Source organism: Tinamus guttatus, unplaced genomic scaffold, assembly GCF_059628265.1.
Source record: "Tinamus guttatus ecotype Peru unplaced genomic scaffold, ASM5962826v1 Tinamus_guttatus_pri_ptg000171l, whole genome shotgun sequence".
Classification (NCBI taxonomy): Eukaryota; Metazoa; Chordata; class Aves; order Tinamiformes; family Tinamidae; genus Tinamus; species Tinamus guttatus.
The window spans coordinates 3,172,288-3,190,943 of NW_028288705.1; the positions used below are offsets into that span (position 1 = coordinate 3,172,288).

An 18,656-nucleotide genomic window follows, 5' to 3' on the forward strand; every position below is an offset into this window, starting at 1 on the left:
GGACGCTGCTTGTCAGCAAGAGGGGCCATTACAAGCACATGGAGATGCTGTTCAGCACTGCCAAACGTGTCTCACTGTACGTGTGGAAAAGATAATATAAAGCAGCAAAGGATTTGTAACTGCTCATCCTAGAGGGAATGACATTTACAGTTTCTCTCCAACAGGGAGAACTGATTTTTTTTTAATCGATACCCTTTTCTTCACAAGAAACAAATAACAATTGTGCCCTGCCAGAAATCAGATTATATGATTTACTTGTTTCTACAAATTAGGAGCAAATTTCATGGTGCCAGAGTCTCCAAGCACATTACTGAACCTGTCAAGTATATCCCCATGGCTATGCTGAGGCTCTGGCAACTGAGTGAGTGGGTAAAATACACTCAGGTTCTTACTCTTCATCTTCAGCACCTGAACACTTGTCTTTCTTCTGGCAACAAGCTGAATCTTTTTAGTTCTTTGACACTTCTCAATACTATATTTGTGTTGGCCATCATTTAAGTAATCTGAAGAATGAAACTCATCCTAGAAAAAAAAAACCTGCTATGTTTTTTGATGCAGAGGTTGATGTTACTTGTGATTGCCATTGGTAGAACAGTGTGAACTATCTCCCCTTCTAGACCAGGTTTCTGTCATTTGCGTTAGAAACACAAATTCACACATTTCATTCACTGAAGTTTCCTTGTGAAATAGCAAATATATCTTAAAAGATATTTTCATGAAGTTTCAATCAAGTAAAATAGTTAACTTTTCCATTTTCATTTCTGTCAGAAACTGTTACTGACTTGATAAAACTCAGTTGTTCCTCTGAAGCTGTGGGGAAAAGTACATGTTGCCAAGTTAGTTGGGTGTTCCTCTTGAAACAGACTTATCTGGAATTTATCTGATTAAAATTATGTGTCCACAAGTTATCTGAAATGAATCCACCTTAAGTGGCTAGTGACTGTATACAACTCAATCCACAGATCTCAATAAGCCAGGCATATCAGGTAATGGTAAACAGTAACATTTTCTGTGGCTGAGACAGAATTTTCTGTTCTTAGCCAGATCACCCCTTTTATTTTGCTTAATACTGATGTCTGCAGTTTGGGATAATATAGTATGTAAAGTTTTGGAGAATATAGTGCTTCAGACTTCCCATCCAAGAAAAGACAGTAAGCAGAAGTTCCAAGAGAGAGAGGAAGACAGAAATGATGAAGCGCAGCAGCCACTCGCAGCAGCAAGTACTGTCAGCGGAAAGATGCAGCTATGGACAGCGTACCACGGCAAGGGATGCTTAGAGAAATCTGCTAAAACTGGGCTGCAGTTGTTTCCTTGGGCTCTGTTTGCTGTTAGAAAAAGGACACTCGCAGTTACGCTGTCAGCAGCTGCCCCCGGGCCCATACAGGATTCACACGGGGTGTCTCCCCCGCAGCCCTTCTAAAAGGCTGCGCTTCTGTGCAAGCAGTGGGAGCCAGTCAAGCTTTTCAGACACCAGTTAATTCTTTCTCACTGAAAGGTAGCCTATATTTCCACCGTAGTGTTTAATATACTAACACACTTGACTGAAGATTGATGGAAAATCACCCATGCAGGAAGTGTCAAAACTCAACAGCTACCCTTCTGACCAACAAGGTTTAAATGATATATGGATCATTTCTGTTTGAAGGAAAACTGCAAAGGATAAATCAGGCTTTCTTTAGTCTATTCTTCTTTCTTTATGAAGAGTATACATAGAACATAATTTCCCTGAAAACACACGGTCCTGCGTCACTTGGAGTGACCCGCTTGGCCTCACAAGTAGCCTGCACCCTTGAGCATTGATTTCCATCATCCTTGCCAACCTTAATCCAGAACTGATCTGGCTTCTTTGATTCAGCCTGGAAGAGGAATAACATCCCAGTCAGTTCCACTGGCTATTGATGGAAGACATGAATAACAGAAGCCAGTATTGCTTTCCAGCAAAACACATTTTTTTAACAACTTATGGAAATCATTTACACACCCAAAAAACTGCAAATTTATTCAAAGAAGATAGTTTGAAGATTTTGTCTACATTTTTTTTTCTTCTATTTACTTTATTTATATTTGGAGAAACTTAAAAGGTTAAAAAAAAAATCAATTTTGTATGTGAATATGATACTGCTTGATAATGATATTTCTTGCTCCAGGAAACTTGGTTTTTCTTCTCCTGGTGGCATTCTCTATTTTTTCCCCTCTATTCCTTCTCACATAACACGGCATTAATATTATCTGACAGAGAGAAAAACAAAACAAAACAGAAAAGGAAACTGCATTGTGATGCCTTTCATAAGCACTTTATTTTTTACCACTAAGCAATGGCTAAGAGAGAAACTAATCACAGTAGCTGGGCCTGGCTTTCCATGAAGGCACCGCATTCAATTTGACAGGCATTAAGCCAGCGCATCCAACACCGCCAGAGAAAGACCCCTCTTGTCAAGGAACCTCTTAGCATTTTTTTCTCATGCCTTTCTCATTGCTTGCTCTCACATCTCTGTTTTGCTATGGTCGGTTTAATGACAGTTGTTACCGGCACTGACGCTCTGCCCGGCACGAACTCTGTGACTGCGTTTGCAGCAAGTCTTGTGCAGACAGCAATGTTAAAAAACGGACTGCTATGTGTGAATAAATCCTATGTAGCTTTCCCTCCCTGCTGATATATTGTCACTAGACATGGTAAAGCTACTTGTTCCACTTAGGCCACAAGTATCATTGCAGATATTGTTGCATATTTGCCGTTTATGTTTGAGCGGCAGATTGGGATTTTTGGAAGCTTTACGAAGACCAAAGCTCTAGCTGAGCCCTCAAGGCCAGCAGGACCTCGCCAAGCAGCCACCTGCGCCACAGCCAGCGCCTCCGCGCTGCCGTTACGGGCAACGGAAAAAAACGGTCGCTCCCGTGACGTGACGTGATGCAGCGGGGCCCCGCCTGCCGCGCGCGGGGCCGAAACGCAGGGGAGCCCCTTCCCTCCCTCCCTCCCTCCCTCTCGCCACCGGGGCGCGCAACGGCGACATTTTGTCAGCTGCGCCCGCACTCGCGAATCTGCGGGTGGCGACATCTTGTCACCGGGCCCCCCCACCGCCCCCACACTGCGGCCGGCCCCGCCCCTCCGGGTTTTGGGCGGGGCTTTTCGCCTCCGCCCCTCCCATTGGCGGCGGGGTGTGGGGGGAGGCACGTGACGGCGCGGCGCGTGACGTAGGAGGAAGAAGACGCCATTAGGGGACGGGGGGAGGGCCGCCGCTGGCCGTGGCATTTTGGCTTTCGTTTCATCCGCGGCGTCTTTCGCTCCCGTTTCCCCTTCCCCGCGCTGCCCGTTCTTCCCGGGCCGCCGGGCGGGGAGGAGGAGGGTGGCGGCGGCGGCGCCCCGCGGCGCGTTGATGTGAGGCGGCGGCGCGGGCGGCGGGGCGCGGATGGCGGCGGGCTCCGGCGCGGCGGCGGCCGCCGGGGGCCGCAGCTTCTCCTTCAAGGTGGTGCTGCTCGGCGAGGGCTGCGTGGGCAAAACCTCGCTCGTGCTGCGCTACTGCGAGAACAAGTTCAACGACAAGCACATCACCACGCTGCAGGTGCGAGCCGCGCCGCCCCCCGGGCTCCCCCCCGTGGCCCTGTGGCCGCCCCGGGGCTCGTTACGAGGAGCCGCGCTCAGCACCGGGGCTCTCCGTGTTGCTGTTGAACCGTCGCCTTTACGGCTTCAGCGTAGCTGGCGTGACCGGTGCCACTCTGTAAATGGTGGCCGTCCTCAGCTGACTGTGCTGGAGGCCTTATTTTGTTTTAAAACCCCTCAGATCTAAGCTTGCAGTGCATAAATAACTCTCTTCTATTCTTAACACTAACTTTTTTTTTTCAGTTATGTGTATGAATATGTTCTTTTGAATGTTGGGAGGTGGAAGCGTGATTTGAAACTAATGTTGTTATTGTAATCGTCAGCAGTGGACTGATGACTAAGTGTTTCATACGTGCTCCACTTCTGATAATTATAGACTGCCTAGTGTTCAGAGCCTTGGTGCTAGTCTTTGAGAAGAGCTACTAAAAATCATTTCTATAAAATACCTTCTATAAGTTACAAGATCATGGTATGTTTTTTCAGGTTTCATACACAAGAAAAAAAAGCCTCTGAATACTTATTTGCTTGTCACATTATTTGCTTGGATTTTGGACTGGTTCTCAGTGATGCTGTCAGCTTAGTTACAAGCACCTGGAAAGTGCTGTTCTAGTCAGGAATGTGAGAGACGGTGTCTGCTTGAAAATATTTGTGATTCTGCACTATCTACTGTCTTGATATGGCATGTTTGTAGTGTTAAAAAGCAAAATCTCCAAAGCAAATACTTGTGTGACTGTAGAGGTCTTAGAAACCATGTTTTAAACTTTGCATCAGGGCTTGTACATGAAGTTTGTATGGTGGACTGCCTCTGCTCATGTAACCTTTTATCTGCAATTATGCGGCAGGTTTTCTTAGTAGTTGTGACCAGATTGGTTAAAGCTGTAATGCAAGCTATTCATAATAAATGCTATTTAAGTAAAGGAACAAATCCTGCCACCATGTGGGCCCCTGGGGGTTTTGGAACTGCCTTTTAAATTCTCGAATGTGGAGTATAGAATAGATAGGTGGTCGAGGCAGAAAGCCTCAAGGTGGATGTGAGCTATTCATGTACCTTTTTGAAAGATCTTTGTGGGGCCGGGTAGCTTGGAAGTGTGCTTAATAGTGAAGCTTTCCTTTAAAACAAAAGGAGCATTGGGGGATGTGCTGGAAACAATATGATGAATGTTTCATTAGCAAATGCAGTTGCTCCTTTTGCCACTAAATAGCAAAAAAACACATATTTTAAACTTTATTAGCATATGTTCATATTCTGGAGTTGGAAAGATCTGTTGGTAGGTTTACTAGGCATGAGGCATATGGTGTGATATTTCTGGCAGGCTAATTGCAGCTCTGATTGCCACAGAGGTAAATGATACTTCATATGGCTAAAGTATCTAGTAGCTTACAGGTGTTGGGATACAGTTGTGATTTTCACCTGAGCTGCAGCATCAAGCAAACAAGAATTTTTAAGAGTGTATTGAAATGGTCTGTGCATTTTGACATCTCAAGCAGAAGCTGGGATGAATGCTGCTTGTCTATTAACCACTACCACTAGTTAGTCATTTTGGTGAAATCATTAGTGGAAGATTTAAAAACAAAAGCAAAAAAATGAGTTGGAATACAGACCTATTTCACAGATGTCATAAAATGGAGCTTTAAATGGCAGGTCAATGAAATGCTGCCAGTAAAAAGCCTCTCTAGATGCTTTGGCTTGGGAGCTTCCTTGTTTTGGACAGTCTTGGACCGTGAGGATTGCTTGTAAAGGAGTGGAAACACGTGCTGGTGCTTGAAATAGAAGTTTTGTCACTACTGCAATTTGGCTCTTGTTTGCTACCTCAATGTTGATAGTCAAGTGATAAAGCTATTTTTAATTTATTGCACTGTGTTTTTCAGTTCTCTTTGCTTTTCTATTGTGTCTCAGTTGCTGTTGAATCTTAGTATACCAAATGATAATAATCCAAAAGTGCATATTATTGTTTTTGTTTCTTCTACAATAGTAGAAGAAAGGTCTAGTAAGTCATATATACTTCCACTGGCAAGTTAAAACATCCCTTAGTAAGGCAGGGAGAAACTATAACATGTGACTAAGCAATGGTGTGATTTTTTTTTTTTTTTTTCCTGCAAGACATACTTTTTTTTACCTTTTTTTTTCCTTTTTTTTTTTTTTAAAAAGGACTTAATCTGGTGAAGTGGCTTTGTTTCATGACACCGGTTAAAAGTATTTCAGCAAGTGACTCTTGTTCTAACAAAGTCAAAATTAGATAAATATTTAGTTCCTGATTCAGCCAAGGACTCACAGTGATGAGCCAGATAGTGGGGCAAGTAGCTCTTGCCCACAGTACTTTGTGCTTTAGAAAAGCGAAAGCAGCTCTGCCTTGTGCTTTATCCCAATGTGCTTACAACAAAAAGCAGTATGGTGGGGCCCGCAAATCTGAGACGTTAATTTGGTGATGCTGCCTGGCAGGGAATGTGGCCTAGAGGTGCCTTCCCTTTCAAGGGAGAGAGCACCGGAAGGCCTTAAAGTGGGCAGTGTGAATCTTCTTGCTGATGGGTATCTCTGCTTTTCCACTGGAATTCTAACACTTCAGCATGTTTTTAATTGTGAGGTTACTCTGTGTAGCACAAATAGGACCCCCCACCCAGTGCTCGTAGCACATGAGTACTAGTGACAGGGAACTGCCTGCTCTGTGCCTCCCCCCCGCTGCCCTCCCCGCCCAGCTAGATGGAAACTAAGATTTGGAGCTTCCTTATATAGACAGGAACTATTAGGCAAAGGTTAGGAAGCTGCTAGGACATGTTAGATTAGCTTGAAATCATAAGCTTAATATTTCAAAGGACCTCTTTGAATGGAAACAAAGCTGCTGATTTGCCACGTATCTGAAAGAAAACACCCAGCATGTGGAGAAGCTCACACAAGGAAGCTGTGTATCTTTATTTTCCCTCCTCCCTACAAGACATGAGTTTAACCTATATTATCAGTGGTGGGGCCAGTTAGAACTAGTTCATGTAGATCCAGGTATTGAGGTCAGTGTTTTATTCTTTAAATGGTTCTCAGCTCTAAACTGGTGTCAAGTGGTGTATATTAGAATTACTGCAGTAGTAATAAGTGATAGTTTGAGAGTCAATTTATTTAGGTAGATACTTTCTGCTTTTAAATTACTGCAAATGAGTGCAATGTTGATGCCCTGATGTCTGAAATATGAAAAGGCCTGCAAAATTTCCAATACAAGAGAGGTCATATTCTTGCACCAGTCAGACATTGCTGATGCTGATTACTTTGGGGAGTTGCCTAGATGGGAAAGTTGTCATGGGTGGCAAGACCTCCTTGGTCTGCTTTTTCAGCTTAGTGCTTTATGCAGTGTTCTTATGCTTGGTTTGTCCCTGTGTCTGATATAAAATAGCCAAGAGGTTGATGGCAGTGAGCTGCTTTCTCCCTCTGCAGTGATTTGCTCTCAAGAGATTCTCTTGTGCCTGGATCTTCCTGTTCCATTCAGGTCCTTTTACCTCCTCTAACAGGGTGTGGTGCACATGTGGAGCTGAGTTCTTGAAAGTTCAGGGATTTTGTACAGGCTCGTTAGCAGAATGGTATTTAGCTCCTCTAATTGTATTATCCTTTTTCTGTAAGTGTATAAGTATTCTTCAGACTGCTCATACTATGTGGATCAAAATAGTATCTTACTTGAAGCTGGTATGAGATTTCTTGTTTTTGAATTAACTGTAGCCTCCTGGGTTAGGTAGGGTTTTTCACATGTGTGTGTATATATACATATGTGTATATATATATATAGTATAGAAAGGAGTTGCTGACTGCAAGGTGGAAGTCAAAATTGATGCTTCACCCACCAGTATGTGGTTTGGTATGCCTGTAGCCATTTGAAAATGCTGAATTTTCTGTGTGTTAATTACTAACATTGTCTAGACTGTATCATTTGGAACAGTTTTGACATGCTTTGCAATAGACTTTGTTCTAAACTGGACTGAATGGGGAAACTCACTACCCCAGAACAGTAGTTAGGGGTCTTCCTTATGCTTTGAACCTTGAAAAACTTCTTAATGCATTTTTTTCTTCAATAAAAGGTTCAAGTCTTGCCACTTGCTTGATGAGCCTTTTGATTATCTCTGACTTTCAGAATGAAAAGTAATAACCTTGCTCTTATGTGAGACAAACTTTCCCCTGGGGATACTGGGGAAAAGAATCCCATGCTTTTTTTTTTTTCCCCCGATGTGTATTTGTGTCTTTGGCATAGTGTGTCGCTGCGGCTATAAAATACAGTGGTTATTTAGAAGTAAATATGACAAACTTGGCCCTATCTGTTAGGTCGAGAGCAGAGCCTGCTAGTAGCATTCTTCAGCTACGTCAACACAATGGAAAGGAATGAAGCACTATACATAGCATCGACTGTTTGTACAGCATCTTCCTGAGGTTTTCTGCTCATTACCAGTTAATAGGCTTCTTAGTTAGACAGCTTTTCATACAAGCTTGCTTGTGAACTTCTTCATACTAATGCTGTCCATGTTTTGAGCCAGGGATCTAAGACTTTAGATTAAGCTCAAACCTGATGCATACTAATACAAGGGACAAGTACAACAGCCTAATGTGCCCTTGCCACTGTCTTCTGTCTCTTTTACAGAAGATTTTGAAAAGCCTACTCCCATGTATGTAAGCTTGGGTATTTAGGATAGCAAGTAGTCTGCTACTGGTGTTTAAAAGAACAGTGTTTCTAGCAGGAGCATTGGTGACCTGAAGGAGAGGTATTTAAACAAAATTTATTTAGGAGTATAAATCTGCTTCTGTATGTGTTATGTCAGACAGTTAATAGTGCAGGTGTCTCTTTATGGGCCAATATCCAAAACCATGATATTAGAAACACAAAAGTCTGTATTCTGAAGGGTATAATATGAACCCTGTTTCTGTGAAGCATTTTCTACTTTTTGGTGCAGAAGTCCAAAAACAGTTCGTACACACTTAGCTCTCCTCAGTCTGTAAGAAATGCTATGCATAGACTTAGGCGAAAGTAAATAATGCTCAGAAGAGCTCTCCCACAGATTTGCAGCACATGTAGGTAGTCCTATAGTACAGTGCCTCAATAAATATTGGCAAGTAAGCTATACTTACTGTGTTTAACCTATACTTTTCCCCCAGTGTTGGTGAATTACAACTTTTTGGAGCCACTTGTAAATTTTTGTTTTTTAAACTTGGCTGTAGCAGAACAAACTAGGATATGAAAACTGGAGACTGCTCAGACAAGGGATCCTTAAGGCCCCCTAGCTAAAAGACATTCTAGTTTGTGTAGAATTTTTTATTTCCCTCTAAACCATTAAAGCTTTCCTCATGTTTAAGACTTGCTGCTGCTATATTGCCTTATTTTGAGTTGGATAGCATGCTATTCTTTTTTTAAACATGCTCTCTGTAACCGTTTGTGATGTTGACTTTCATGCCAGCCAGCTGAAGACTGTAAGGTGGTTGAATACAGTGGCCCCAAGGACCAGTTCTGCTACCTGCTCTTGAAATGAGTTTGTGTGTTGTTTTTTAGATCTATGTTCTGTCCTCTCTATTGGTTGCGTCTATATATATATATATATATATTTATTTTAAGATTTATGGAATGCCGTGAGGGAAAAGGGTGCAAGTTATGTCAAAGAGGAGATGAAAGACTTTGAATCAGTTCCTTACCTTATGTCATACAAGCGCCAGAATTCCTGTTAGGAAGGTAGCACTAGAGTAGGATCTTCCCTAGCCAGCTGCACGTTGGTTTGGCAGAATGGTTGTAAGATCCTCATTCTGGAGAGGTGATTTCACAGCGGTTTAGGCTGATATAAGCCTAACTGCCATCAGCTTCTGTGTGGGTATTGGTGCTCATGCAGTTAAATGGCAGGCTGGTTTTGACAGCTGTTCTGGCCCATATATTTTTTTTCTTTCCACCCACCCAAAGAGATGGTTTTTGGTTAGTTCAGTGCCTGATTAGTGCTCAAGCAGAGGCCTTGCTGAGCTGCTAAAGTCCAGTCTAAAATGATTGGGGATCAATGACCTCATTGATGTCTAAATGCAAAATGAGGTGAAGCTGAATGGCAGGCTCAGTATAACTTAGGAGAAAGGCAAAAGCAGCTCTTGGCAACCAAATTGACTAATGATGTTAACTAGTTTCTGCTGGACATCAAGATGGGAGAACATCTTAATCATCACCTTTAAGGCTAATGCTTCTTCTTAATAAACTTGTTTTAGATCCCTATCCCCTTTAAATGACTTGTAGTAACAGAGGTGGTGTCTGAAAAGGTAGTTTATGGCTCTGAGAGGAACAGACATCCTTTTGAGTTACTGAAATTAGGCTAAACTTGCAATATATTCTGGTCCTATCAAATAAAAGACAATTTAGCTGCTCTAAGAATGTGCTTGATTATGTTGCTTTTGAGGCCTCTTATGCGCAGGCCAGTCCTGACACTCTCCTTTTGTGTGTACACTTTTTTTCCTCAGGTACAGTTAAGAGGAACATCCTGAAGTTGCAGAACAAGACTAGAATAAAACAAGTGGCAGAGAGATTTGTGAGCTCACTTCAGAAAACCAGAGGAAAGAGCAGGGGACTTCTTACCAAATACTAATGCTTTGAGACTTGCAGGAAACTATTTTGTTTTAGTAATTTGCTAATAGTGAACTACTTCACTTCCTGCAAATTAAAAATTCTAAGCAGTTGAGGTGTGTCCCACCAACTTCATATACTCCAGTGCAAAGTCCAAGCTGAACTTGGAGCATGTCAATATTTTGAATTACACTTTTTCTGCATGGCCTTCCTCCAGTCCTTCCCAAATCATTCAGAATGACAACAAAAAGTAGAGAGTAAGCCTAAGCTGGATTTCTTTAGAAAAGACATCTGGCAATGTTTAGTGAAATGACTAACTAGCTTAGTATTGACCCAGCCTTCTGTCTTAAATATTTTGATCCAAAAATCTGTTCTTGATTGATTCAGATGTGTTTATTATTAAATTAGTCTAAGGTCAAATAAGACATACTTGTGTATAAAACTGAACTCTAATTAATCTGTTTTGCTTTCCAGGCATCTTTTCTTACTAAGAAGCTAAATATTGGTGGGAAAAGAGTAAATCTTGCAATATGGGTATGTTTGCTTTTTTATAATTTCCCTTTACTCCAGCAGACTAATTTTCTGAGAAATTACTTATGGTTAATCAAAGTCAAATTTTATACACCTATTAAAGGGAAATTTGGAACTGATAGCAGTCTTTTGACTGCTATTATTTTTTTAAAATGATAATAAATGTGTTTTAACAACTGCAGGATACCGCAGGTCAAGAAAGATTTCATGCCTTGGGGCCGATCTACTACAGAGATTCTAATGGAGCAATTCTAGTATATGATATAACAGATGAAGACTCTTTTCAGAAGGTACTGTGACCGATTTGGCCTGTTAGCAAGATGTAAATGTGCTTGGTTTTGTGTTATCAAGACAATTTTTTTTTCTTGGAAAAAGAGGAGTTAGATTTGCATAAGTTATTGTATAACTACCTCTATATGATGTCCTAAAGTAATTTTAGGTTCTTGTAGTGACATCTTCTCACTACTTAAATTTCCTTGAAATAGCAGCGCCAAAGTTAATGCTCTGACCATACAACTTCAAAGCAGGAAAACAAAGCGCGCAGCTACCTTTTGCTACCAGCTCACTCAACATTCTTGTCCCATCTGTTCTCTCAGAAAATTTACATTCTTAAAAAAGCTTAGTGCAGTGGGTATCAGTAAGTTCCTGTTGATAATCTCATGACTGACCTAAGAAATAAATGCAGAGTGCAGTGAACTTGTTCTTTGGAGTGGGTCTAGCACAGTGTGTGGTGAGTTATGTAAAACAGTTATTCTAGAAATGAAAGCCACTTGTTACTAATTCAGCTGTAAGCTTAAAACCTGTTGAATACTAGAACTAGAGCTGTGTGTAGCTGTCTGAAGAATATTCACTAAATATTTGTTGCTCCATTCAATTCTGTCTCAATTCATGAAGGAAATAGGTCAGTTCTGCAATGTCTAAAGCAGTAATTTATCAAAGTGAAAACCAACTTATGTCTGTTCTCCCTGCAGGTAAAAAACTGGGTTAAGGAATTAAGAAAAATGTTGGGAAATGAAATCTGTTTATGTATAGTAGGTAAGTCCTTTTTAGTACATGGTTCTAGTGGCTGAGTTAGAAACACTTCTTTCATTAGTTACACTTTCAAAACACTGCTCTGATACCTTATGCATGTGAAGGGATAAAAGTATTGTGAATCCCGTGTTTAAAATTCACTTGGAGCTGAAAGTTCCAGTAAATCACAACTGAGGAAAAAGTAGGAGCTTTAAAGCAAAGTTTTAAAGAAGGAAAACTGTTTAATGCTACACCTTCGTCAAGGTACAGACAGGTTATTGCAGGTTGCTGAGTTTAACAAAGCAAAACCTAAATCTCCATTATATTTTTATAGCCGTACCAGAAATCCTCAGAGTCCATGTGGTGTTTACATGCCTTCAGTGGTGGGGGTAGGGAGAATGAGAGTAGAACTTCAATTGTAGGTTCCAGTGAAGATGTTTGACTGGGAGGTGGCCTCCGAAGTCATTTTAGTCTACACCAGACAGACTAGTGTGGGATTGTCCTTCTTGTGTTGGCTTCTATTTAAAAAAAAAAAAAAGAGGAGCGTGGGTATGATTGAGATCTCTTTAGGTTAATTTTAGAATACAAAAACTTGAAAGATCAACTTGTCTCTAACAGGTAACAAAATAGACTTGGAAAAGGAGAGGCATGTTTCAGTGCAAGAAGCAGAAACGTAAGTTACCATCTATTAATAGAAACAATCATTGCAGAATTATGCTCCACTTGTGATGCTGTTAGCAAATGGCAGGCATAAACCAGCAGTGTCTGGCTTCTGCTCCTTGTTCTTCTACTATCTGCGTCCCAGAATGCCTTAGTGAATTGTAATTTGAGAATTGTATTTCATTCAAGTCAATATCATAGTGCAAATGCATTTGTAGAGGTCAAGTTTTCTTTATTTCACCTAGTGTTTTTTTTTCCTTTTTTCCTGAATTCCTGAATCATGGTTATTTTTATCAGATGATTCCATTGTGGGCTAAATCAGCCCACAATGATTAAGCTTCAGTGAAGGAGAAAAGTGTTGTAATAATCTTTTTGCTTCACTTAAAATATTGTGGTTTAGAAAGATTGAGTCCTTCAGTGCAGTGAAGCTCTTCCATATCTGCATTTGTACAGGTATGCTGAATCTGTTGGAGCGAAACATTATCATACTTCAGCTAAACAGAATAAAGGAATTGAAGAACTGTTTCTGGACCTCTGTAAAAGTAGGTATTATGTCTAGTTTATTTGTGAAGCACTCGGTCACAGAAGGCTGAAGGCTTGTGGCATATTTCCAATCTCATGTAAAAGCCTTAATTTAAAACCTTCATAAAAACTTGCATCAAGTTTTGTTTTTCTTCAAGCTGCTTGTGTACCTGAAGAGCTGTGGAAGCTCAATGTGTGAATGCTTCCAATACTGCAGAATTACAAAACTTTTATTTTTCCAAGCCACTATCTCAATACATCTGAGCATACAAGATCCATACAAGAGCTCTTGGATCTTTGGCCTATTAGGAATAGGATTGAGAATATTTTCTTAAACAGTGCCAAGTAACAGCTGAAAACTACTGACTACAAATAGAGAGACACTCTTGCTGAACTTAATATCTGTGTATGTAACTGAAATGGATTAAGATCTTAGCTGTAAAAAAGGGCAGTGGAATGTTATCTAATAAATGTCTTCATTTACAGGAATGATAGAAACTGCTCAAGTGGATGAAAGAGCAAGAGGGAATGGTTCCAGCCAGTCGGGAACAGCGAGGCGAGGCGTACAGATTATTGATGATGAACCACAAGTACAGAGCAGTGGCGGGTGCTGTTCTTCTGGATAACTATAAAACTGTGCATCGTTGCCCTCAATATGAAGACTGCCATATTCCAAGTCACGCATCCTCTACCAATGGAGTAATAGAATTAACAGTATTTAAAAATAATCACTTATAACACTGCAGAGACCTTAAGTGCTAAACTAGTGGCGTCTGTGACCAGAGAATTGGCATTTTCTACAGTGGTTAACAAAGCAATTACCAATGGCCTTTTTACATATTTTTTTCTTTAATGAGGAATAATATGCATGTAGAAAAGACCTACTTAAAGGCTTCATTTATATTCTTTTAAATCAGATCATTATTTAATAACTTATATACATTGTTGTTGGAATGGTATACGTTTTTGCAGCTCTTTGTATTTTGTGGTAGATGGAATTGTATCACTTCTAAAATGCAAATCCTTTTTTTTAATTAGCAGATATCTGAAGTAATATTTTTGCAGGGCTTCCACAAGCCTATAACTGTCAACTACTTTGATATACTCTGTCCATCCTGTATGCCAAGCTGGTAAAATACATTGTAAATTACATATTAAATATTTTATCTGCTTTTACAAGTTCAGGTGCAGAAATATGTACATCAGTCTTGTCAGTAATTGTGAAGTGAATAAGTCAGTGAAAAGATGCAAGCTTTTCATGTGTACTGTTGAAATGCTCCTCCTCCTCCTTGAAAACAGTCTATTTTCAGTACATTCATAGCTGCAGCAACTTTTCAAGCCTTTTTTTCTGGCAAGAGCAGTGTGTAGCTTATAACCTTAGCAGGGAGGAAATGCCTCTTAGGCTGCTGTTCAAGGTGGAGGTGTTTGACCAGCACCCATAACAGTGGGAGCATGTTTAGATCTTGCCTCTGCATTTACTTCAGCCTCTTGGAATGTCCCCTGAAGCCAAACCAAGTTTAGCCCTCGTCTGCCTGGTAGCCAGTAAGCCAGAGGCATGGTAAAACTCGTAAGGTGTGTTTAATATATGTGTCCCCAGACAGCATTTTAAACTATTAATGAGCATAAGGGTTTTTGCATTGCAAGGCTTGAGTGAACACGTGAATTAGCATTGACTAGAACCACTTCTGATTTTGAGTGAATATGCAGGAGCTGTAGAACTTGCCAGCTGCAGTTGTAACTTTGGGTATACCAGGCAGAGCTGAACTTGTTCCTGACTTGGTCTTTCTCTTGTTAAGCTCTTAGAAGCCCAGTTAGGGTTTGGGAGGAGGGTTTTCAGAAACACGGTGTATAAATCATTATCACAGAAGGATCACAAATGGTGGCAGTTGAAACGTCAAAATGTTTTGTGCTCTGACTTTTTTTTTTATCTAAGTTGTCATGCTTGGAAAAAACAGTAAAGGTGACGTCTGTGACAAAATAGAATATTCCTTGGCCTTCCTTTTTCTGAAGGGCAGAATTGGTCTTGCATACAAATACACTGAATGGTGTGGGAATACTCTAATGCACAACCGTAGTAGTAACTAACCAGTCTGACATATAAGAAGTGTGCTGTCTTCAATCTGTTTTTTCTCTGAAATAATAGATGGCTTTGCTATAAACTGCTCCTGATGCCTTTTTTTTTCCCCTCTTTTTCTGCCTGACCTGTGGTGCAGGTGCTTTCCCTTTGGCTACTGGGGGTGCTCTTCTGACATGGTTGTGTGTGTGATGGACAAAGAGATCTCTTCTTGCTAGTGGAGATAAAACTGTTTCTTGCCTATGGAGCTTTGGTGTGAATTGAAACTCCTGCCCATGAAACTGTGGGCACCTGGTCTAAATACATATATCAACATTCTTCAACATGGTGTTAACATCTTGATATTGTATCTAAAATACCTTGCCAAAGTTAAGCAGGTTAGTTACTCTGGAAACAACACTTCCAAGTCTGTATGTTGCATGGAAATCCACATTGTAAGTGATACTGTATTGATGCGAAGAGCGAAATGAGTGAGGTTCTGTGTTCAAGATTGGAGTGTCCTCATTAGAGTTCTAGCTTTTTCAAGGTCTAACTTGGAATTTGTGAAGATTTAAAAAAAAAAAAAAAAAAAAAAAAAAAACCTACATTTGATAAGCAGGTAAGGCATGACAGCTTTTGTCTGCCCTGGCGCGTGCATGTGTTCAGTGCAAGGCTTTCTCTACCCCATTGTTACGGACAGCTGTGATATTCTGGTCTAGAAATCAATGCTTTTTACCCAGGAGTGTTATGTCCTGACACTTTGAAGCAAGAGTATAGGCTGCTGCCCTGTGCCTGCAGCCCCATAGCTGCTGCAGCTGCATAGCTGCTGCTTTGGTGCCTTCTCTTGGCTTTCTGCAGCTCTGCTCAACTAATAAGAGCTAATGCAGCCCTGCTGGCACTAACTCTCCAGGCTCTTGCAAAACAGACTATTCGTGCTGGCAACTTGGTGTGGGAGGATGAAGCTGTATTTTTGTATCACTAAAACATTTTGATAGTTGGAGGGGGAAAAAAAAAGTGCTGGCTACTATTCTCAGACTTGCTGTTCTTAATTTCAGCGAACTTGCAGCATGGCATATTCTGAATGGAGACTTGCGACTAAGCCTCAGTTTGCTGGGCTTTGTTACTCATGAAACTGTCAAAATCTGCGTGAAGAACATCAATATCTTGCAAAACTCCCTGAATATGGTTCTTACAAATGAAAAACCTCCTGCTGGGGGATGGGAATTTGATGACTACATGTTGCAATGTAGTGTTTTGGGCAGCTGTCATAAAAAGACTGCAGTAAGAATTCATGTGACTGTTGTTCATAAACGCTCGTGGAACACGATTGATCCTTGTGTAAAAAGAAGGAAATAAACCAGTGAAATGTTTCTTAGCTGGGGGTTATCTGAATTCTTAGCTAACACAGTTCCCTTTAACTGCATGAGTCAAGATTTAACTGTGAGCCTCTTCCTTAATGCTGCCCGCTGCTCTGTGGCTTGCCTAGGGTATCTGCAGTTCTGTGGACTGAAAAAACTGACTTGGCCTGTGTTTCCGAAAGGATTTGGAAGGAAAGGAATTGAAAAAACAAGTGTCTCAAGGTGAACAGGAAGCCAGTGAAGCTGGTTTCTAACACACATGCGAAAACAGTGGATTCTTTAGACTGATTAACTACAGCTATCTCATTCTTAGCAGGCAAAGTACAACTGTCCTAGGAAAAGAACCTTTGTGTTAGTAAAGACATCTAGATTATTTGGACTAAATTCATAGGGAAGTACAGGTTTAATTCTTGTTTGAGCAGGATGTGACTTAAGTAACCAGATATTACTGCTGTATTGGTTTTGTTCCTGGCTTGATTTTAAAGATTTACTGACATCTGACATGGTTCCCTTTTTTCTATGTCTTTATACTTCTCTGAAACAGAAACTTACTGTTCTGTTCCTGAGAAAACAAAAACTATTTCCACTTAGTGTGTACCTCAAAGCAGTTTTTAGCTTTATTAAAAATAATAATAATAATAAAGTCTTATCCTTGGCTGAAATAGTTTAACATACCGAAGTCCCAAAAAACTTGAATTCAGTCCTCCACATTCATTGAGTTTTTTATGGGCATGCTTTTATTTTATTGCACTTAAGCTACAGATCAGGAGCTAAAAAGAATTCAAGGCAATTTGATTCAGGCAAATAATTTGTAAACCTGTTCTAGACTTGTACATGGAGATGAGTGGGACTATATCTAGAGGTTGGGAGTAATCTGAAATCTGCTTTGCAATCACTCAAATTGGATTGTGACACCTTAAGTTCAGATAGGACTTAACTGCATTGCATGCAGATTGATTTTTTTTTTTTTTTGAAAGTGTGTGTTCAGATCTCTAAGTAATTGGATGTCATCTTAAGTGCAAAACAGAAGGTGCTAGTAATGACGCTGAGCTGGTCAATTCTTGCTGGAAAAATATCCTGGCAACTCCATCAGTTGTAACTGTTCCCTCTCTCCCACTGCACGCCCCACCTTTTTTTTTTTTTACTAATATATATAACATTTTGGGTAGCTTTTTTTCCTGTGTGCGCCTTTCTCTTTTTTTTTTTTTTTTTTCTCCTTAACTGCAGGTGACTTCAAACACATTTTTGGAAACAATGCAGGCCTATTTAAAGCTTCATAGAATGTGTTCATTTGATGTATTTTGAGTGAACTGACTTTGAATTAAGTTTTCATCAAAACGGACTCTGTTAATCTGAAGTTTGCATCAAAGTTTAGGGTTTTTTTCTCTTAACTTGTCAGCACAGATCCTCCTATGATTCTCGTACTACCACTGTGTCAAGGAGTCCCAGATGAAGACCGAGATCCTAGGCACTAACTGCACCAACTCGAAGAAGATATCCTGAAAAAATCAGCTCCATTTTAATTATGCTGTTTGGGGGGGTTTGTTTGTTTGTTTTTGCTTCCATTGAGCTTTCTGGGAGATTACTCAATATTGAGAACACTGTTTTTTTTCTACAGAGGAACACTTTCCATTTCTTGAGAAGGCTTTTTTTTTTCCCCTTCTAATTTATTCAGTCTCATTGATCTTTTGCTGGGATTTTTATATCCTTCCTTTTAAGCCCCTCGGAAGCAACCCAATACCAAGTACAGCAAAAGAGACTAGTGAGTATTGCAAGGTCTCCCTTACTTTGTCCTAGCAAGTAATCATATCCTGTCTGCAAAATGACAAAATGCTGGAGAAAGATGAAGCACTGGAAGCTTGAGAAGGAGTTCCCGCTGCCTCTATCAGTGCCGGAATCCTGATTCTGGGCTACTGAAAGCGACTTAGAAGGAATCAAGTCCTAGTAGAGGTAACAGGGACACCTTTCAGCATTCCCAATAGGCAGAGCCCAAGGACTATCTTGTATTGCCAAGTAGCTGATAGCCTATGGCAGATCCAAATTCCTGTAAAAGATCCTTTCCGAACTTTTGAAACTCTTAAATGGTCAACACTTCTTAAAGTTGACCACAGTGCCGCTCTGCAAGCGGATCAATGGGCTCTGCGGATCAACGGGCTTGATCTATTGTGCAAGAGAAGGAGCAGGTTCTTTTCAAAGCAGGAAGTTAAGCAGCTTTAATGAAGCAGATCTTTAGTGGAAAAAGAAAACAACATTTGAAGATGTGGTGCTGGCATTCCTATTTCATGGTGCAGGTCACTTATCTCAGTGGATTTTTTTAATGTGGCTTATCAAGAATATTCTTCTCTGAACTTCCCAAAACATGTTAGCAGGGC

At 40.6% G+C, this 18,656-nt stretch overlaps 1 protein-coding gene across 1 annotated transcript; it reads left to right on the forward strand.

The window, feature by feature from the left end:
* Positions 1–3,389: 3,389 nt before the first annotated feature.
* RAB21 (RAB21, member RAS oncogene family) lies at positions 3,390–15,032 on the forward strand. Its single transcript, XM_088522978.1, has 7 exons — positions 3,390–3,560; positions 10,624–10,683; positions 10,863–10,970; positions 11,652–11,715; positions 12,310–12,364; positions 12,805–12,893; positions 13,360–15,032. Exons 1-7 carry the CDS (start codon positions 3,408–3,410, stop codon positions 13,497–13,499), a joined length of 669 nt encoding a protein of 222 aa, XP_088379104.1. The 5' UTR covers positions 3,390–3,407; the 3' UTR covers positions 13,500–15,032.
* Positions 15,033–18,656: the final 3,624 nt, after the last annotated feature.

What these genes read in the sequence shown, in the direction of transcription:
- RAB21 (XM_088522978.1), top strand. Translation starts at nt 3,408, where the DNA reads ATGGCGGCGGGCTCCGGCGCGGCGGCGGCCGCCGGGGGCCGCAGCTTC. An exon ending in GAGTAAATCTTGCAATATGG is followed by an intron (nt 10,684 to 10,862) that starts GTATGTTTGCTT and finishes TAACAACTGCAG; the next exon opens with GATACCGCAGGTCAAGAAAG. An exon ending in TCAGTGCAAGAAGCAGAAAC is followed by an intron (nt 12,365 to 12,804) that starts GTAAGTTACCAT and finishes GCATTTGTACAG; the next exon opens with GTATGCTGAATCTGTTGGAG.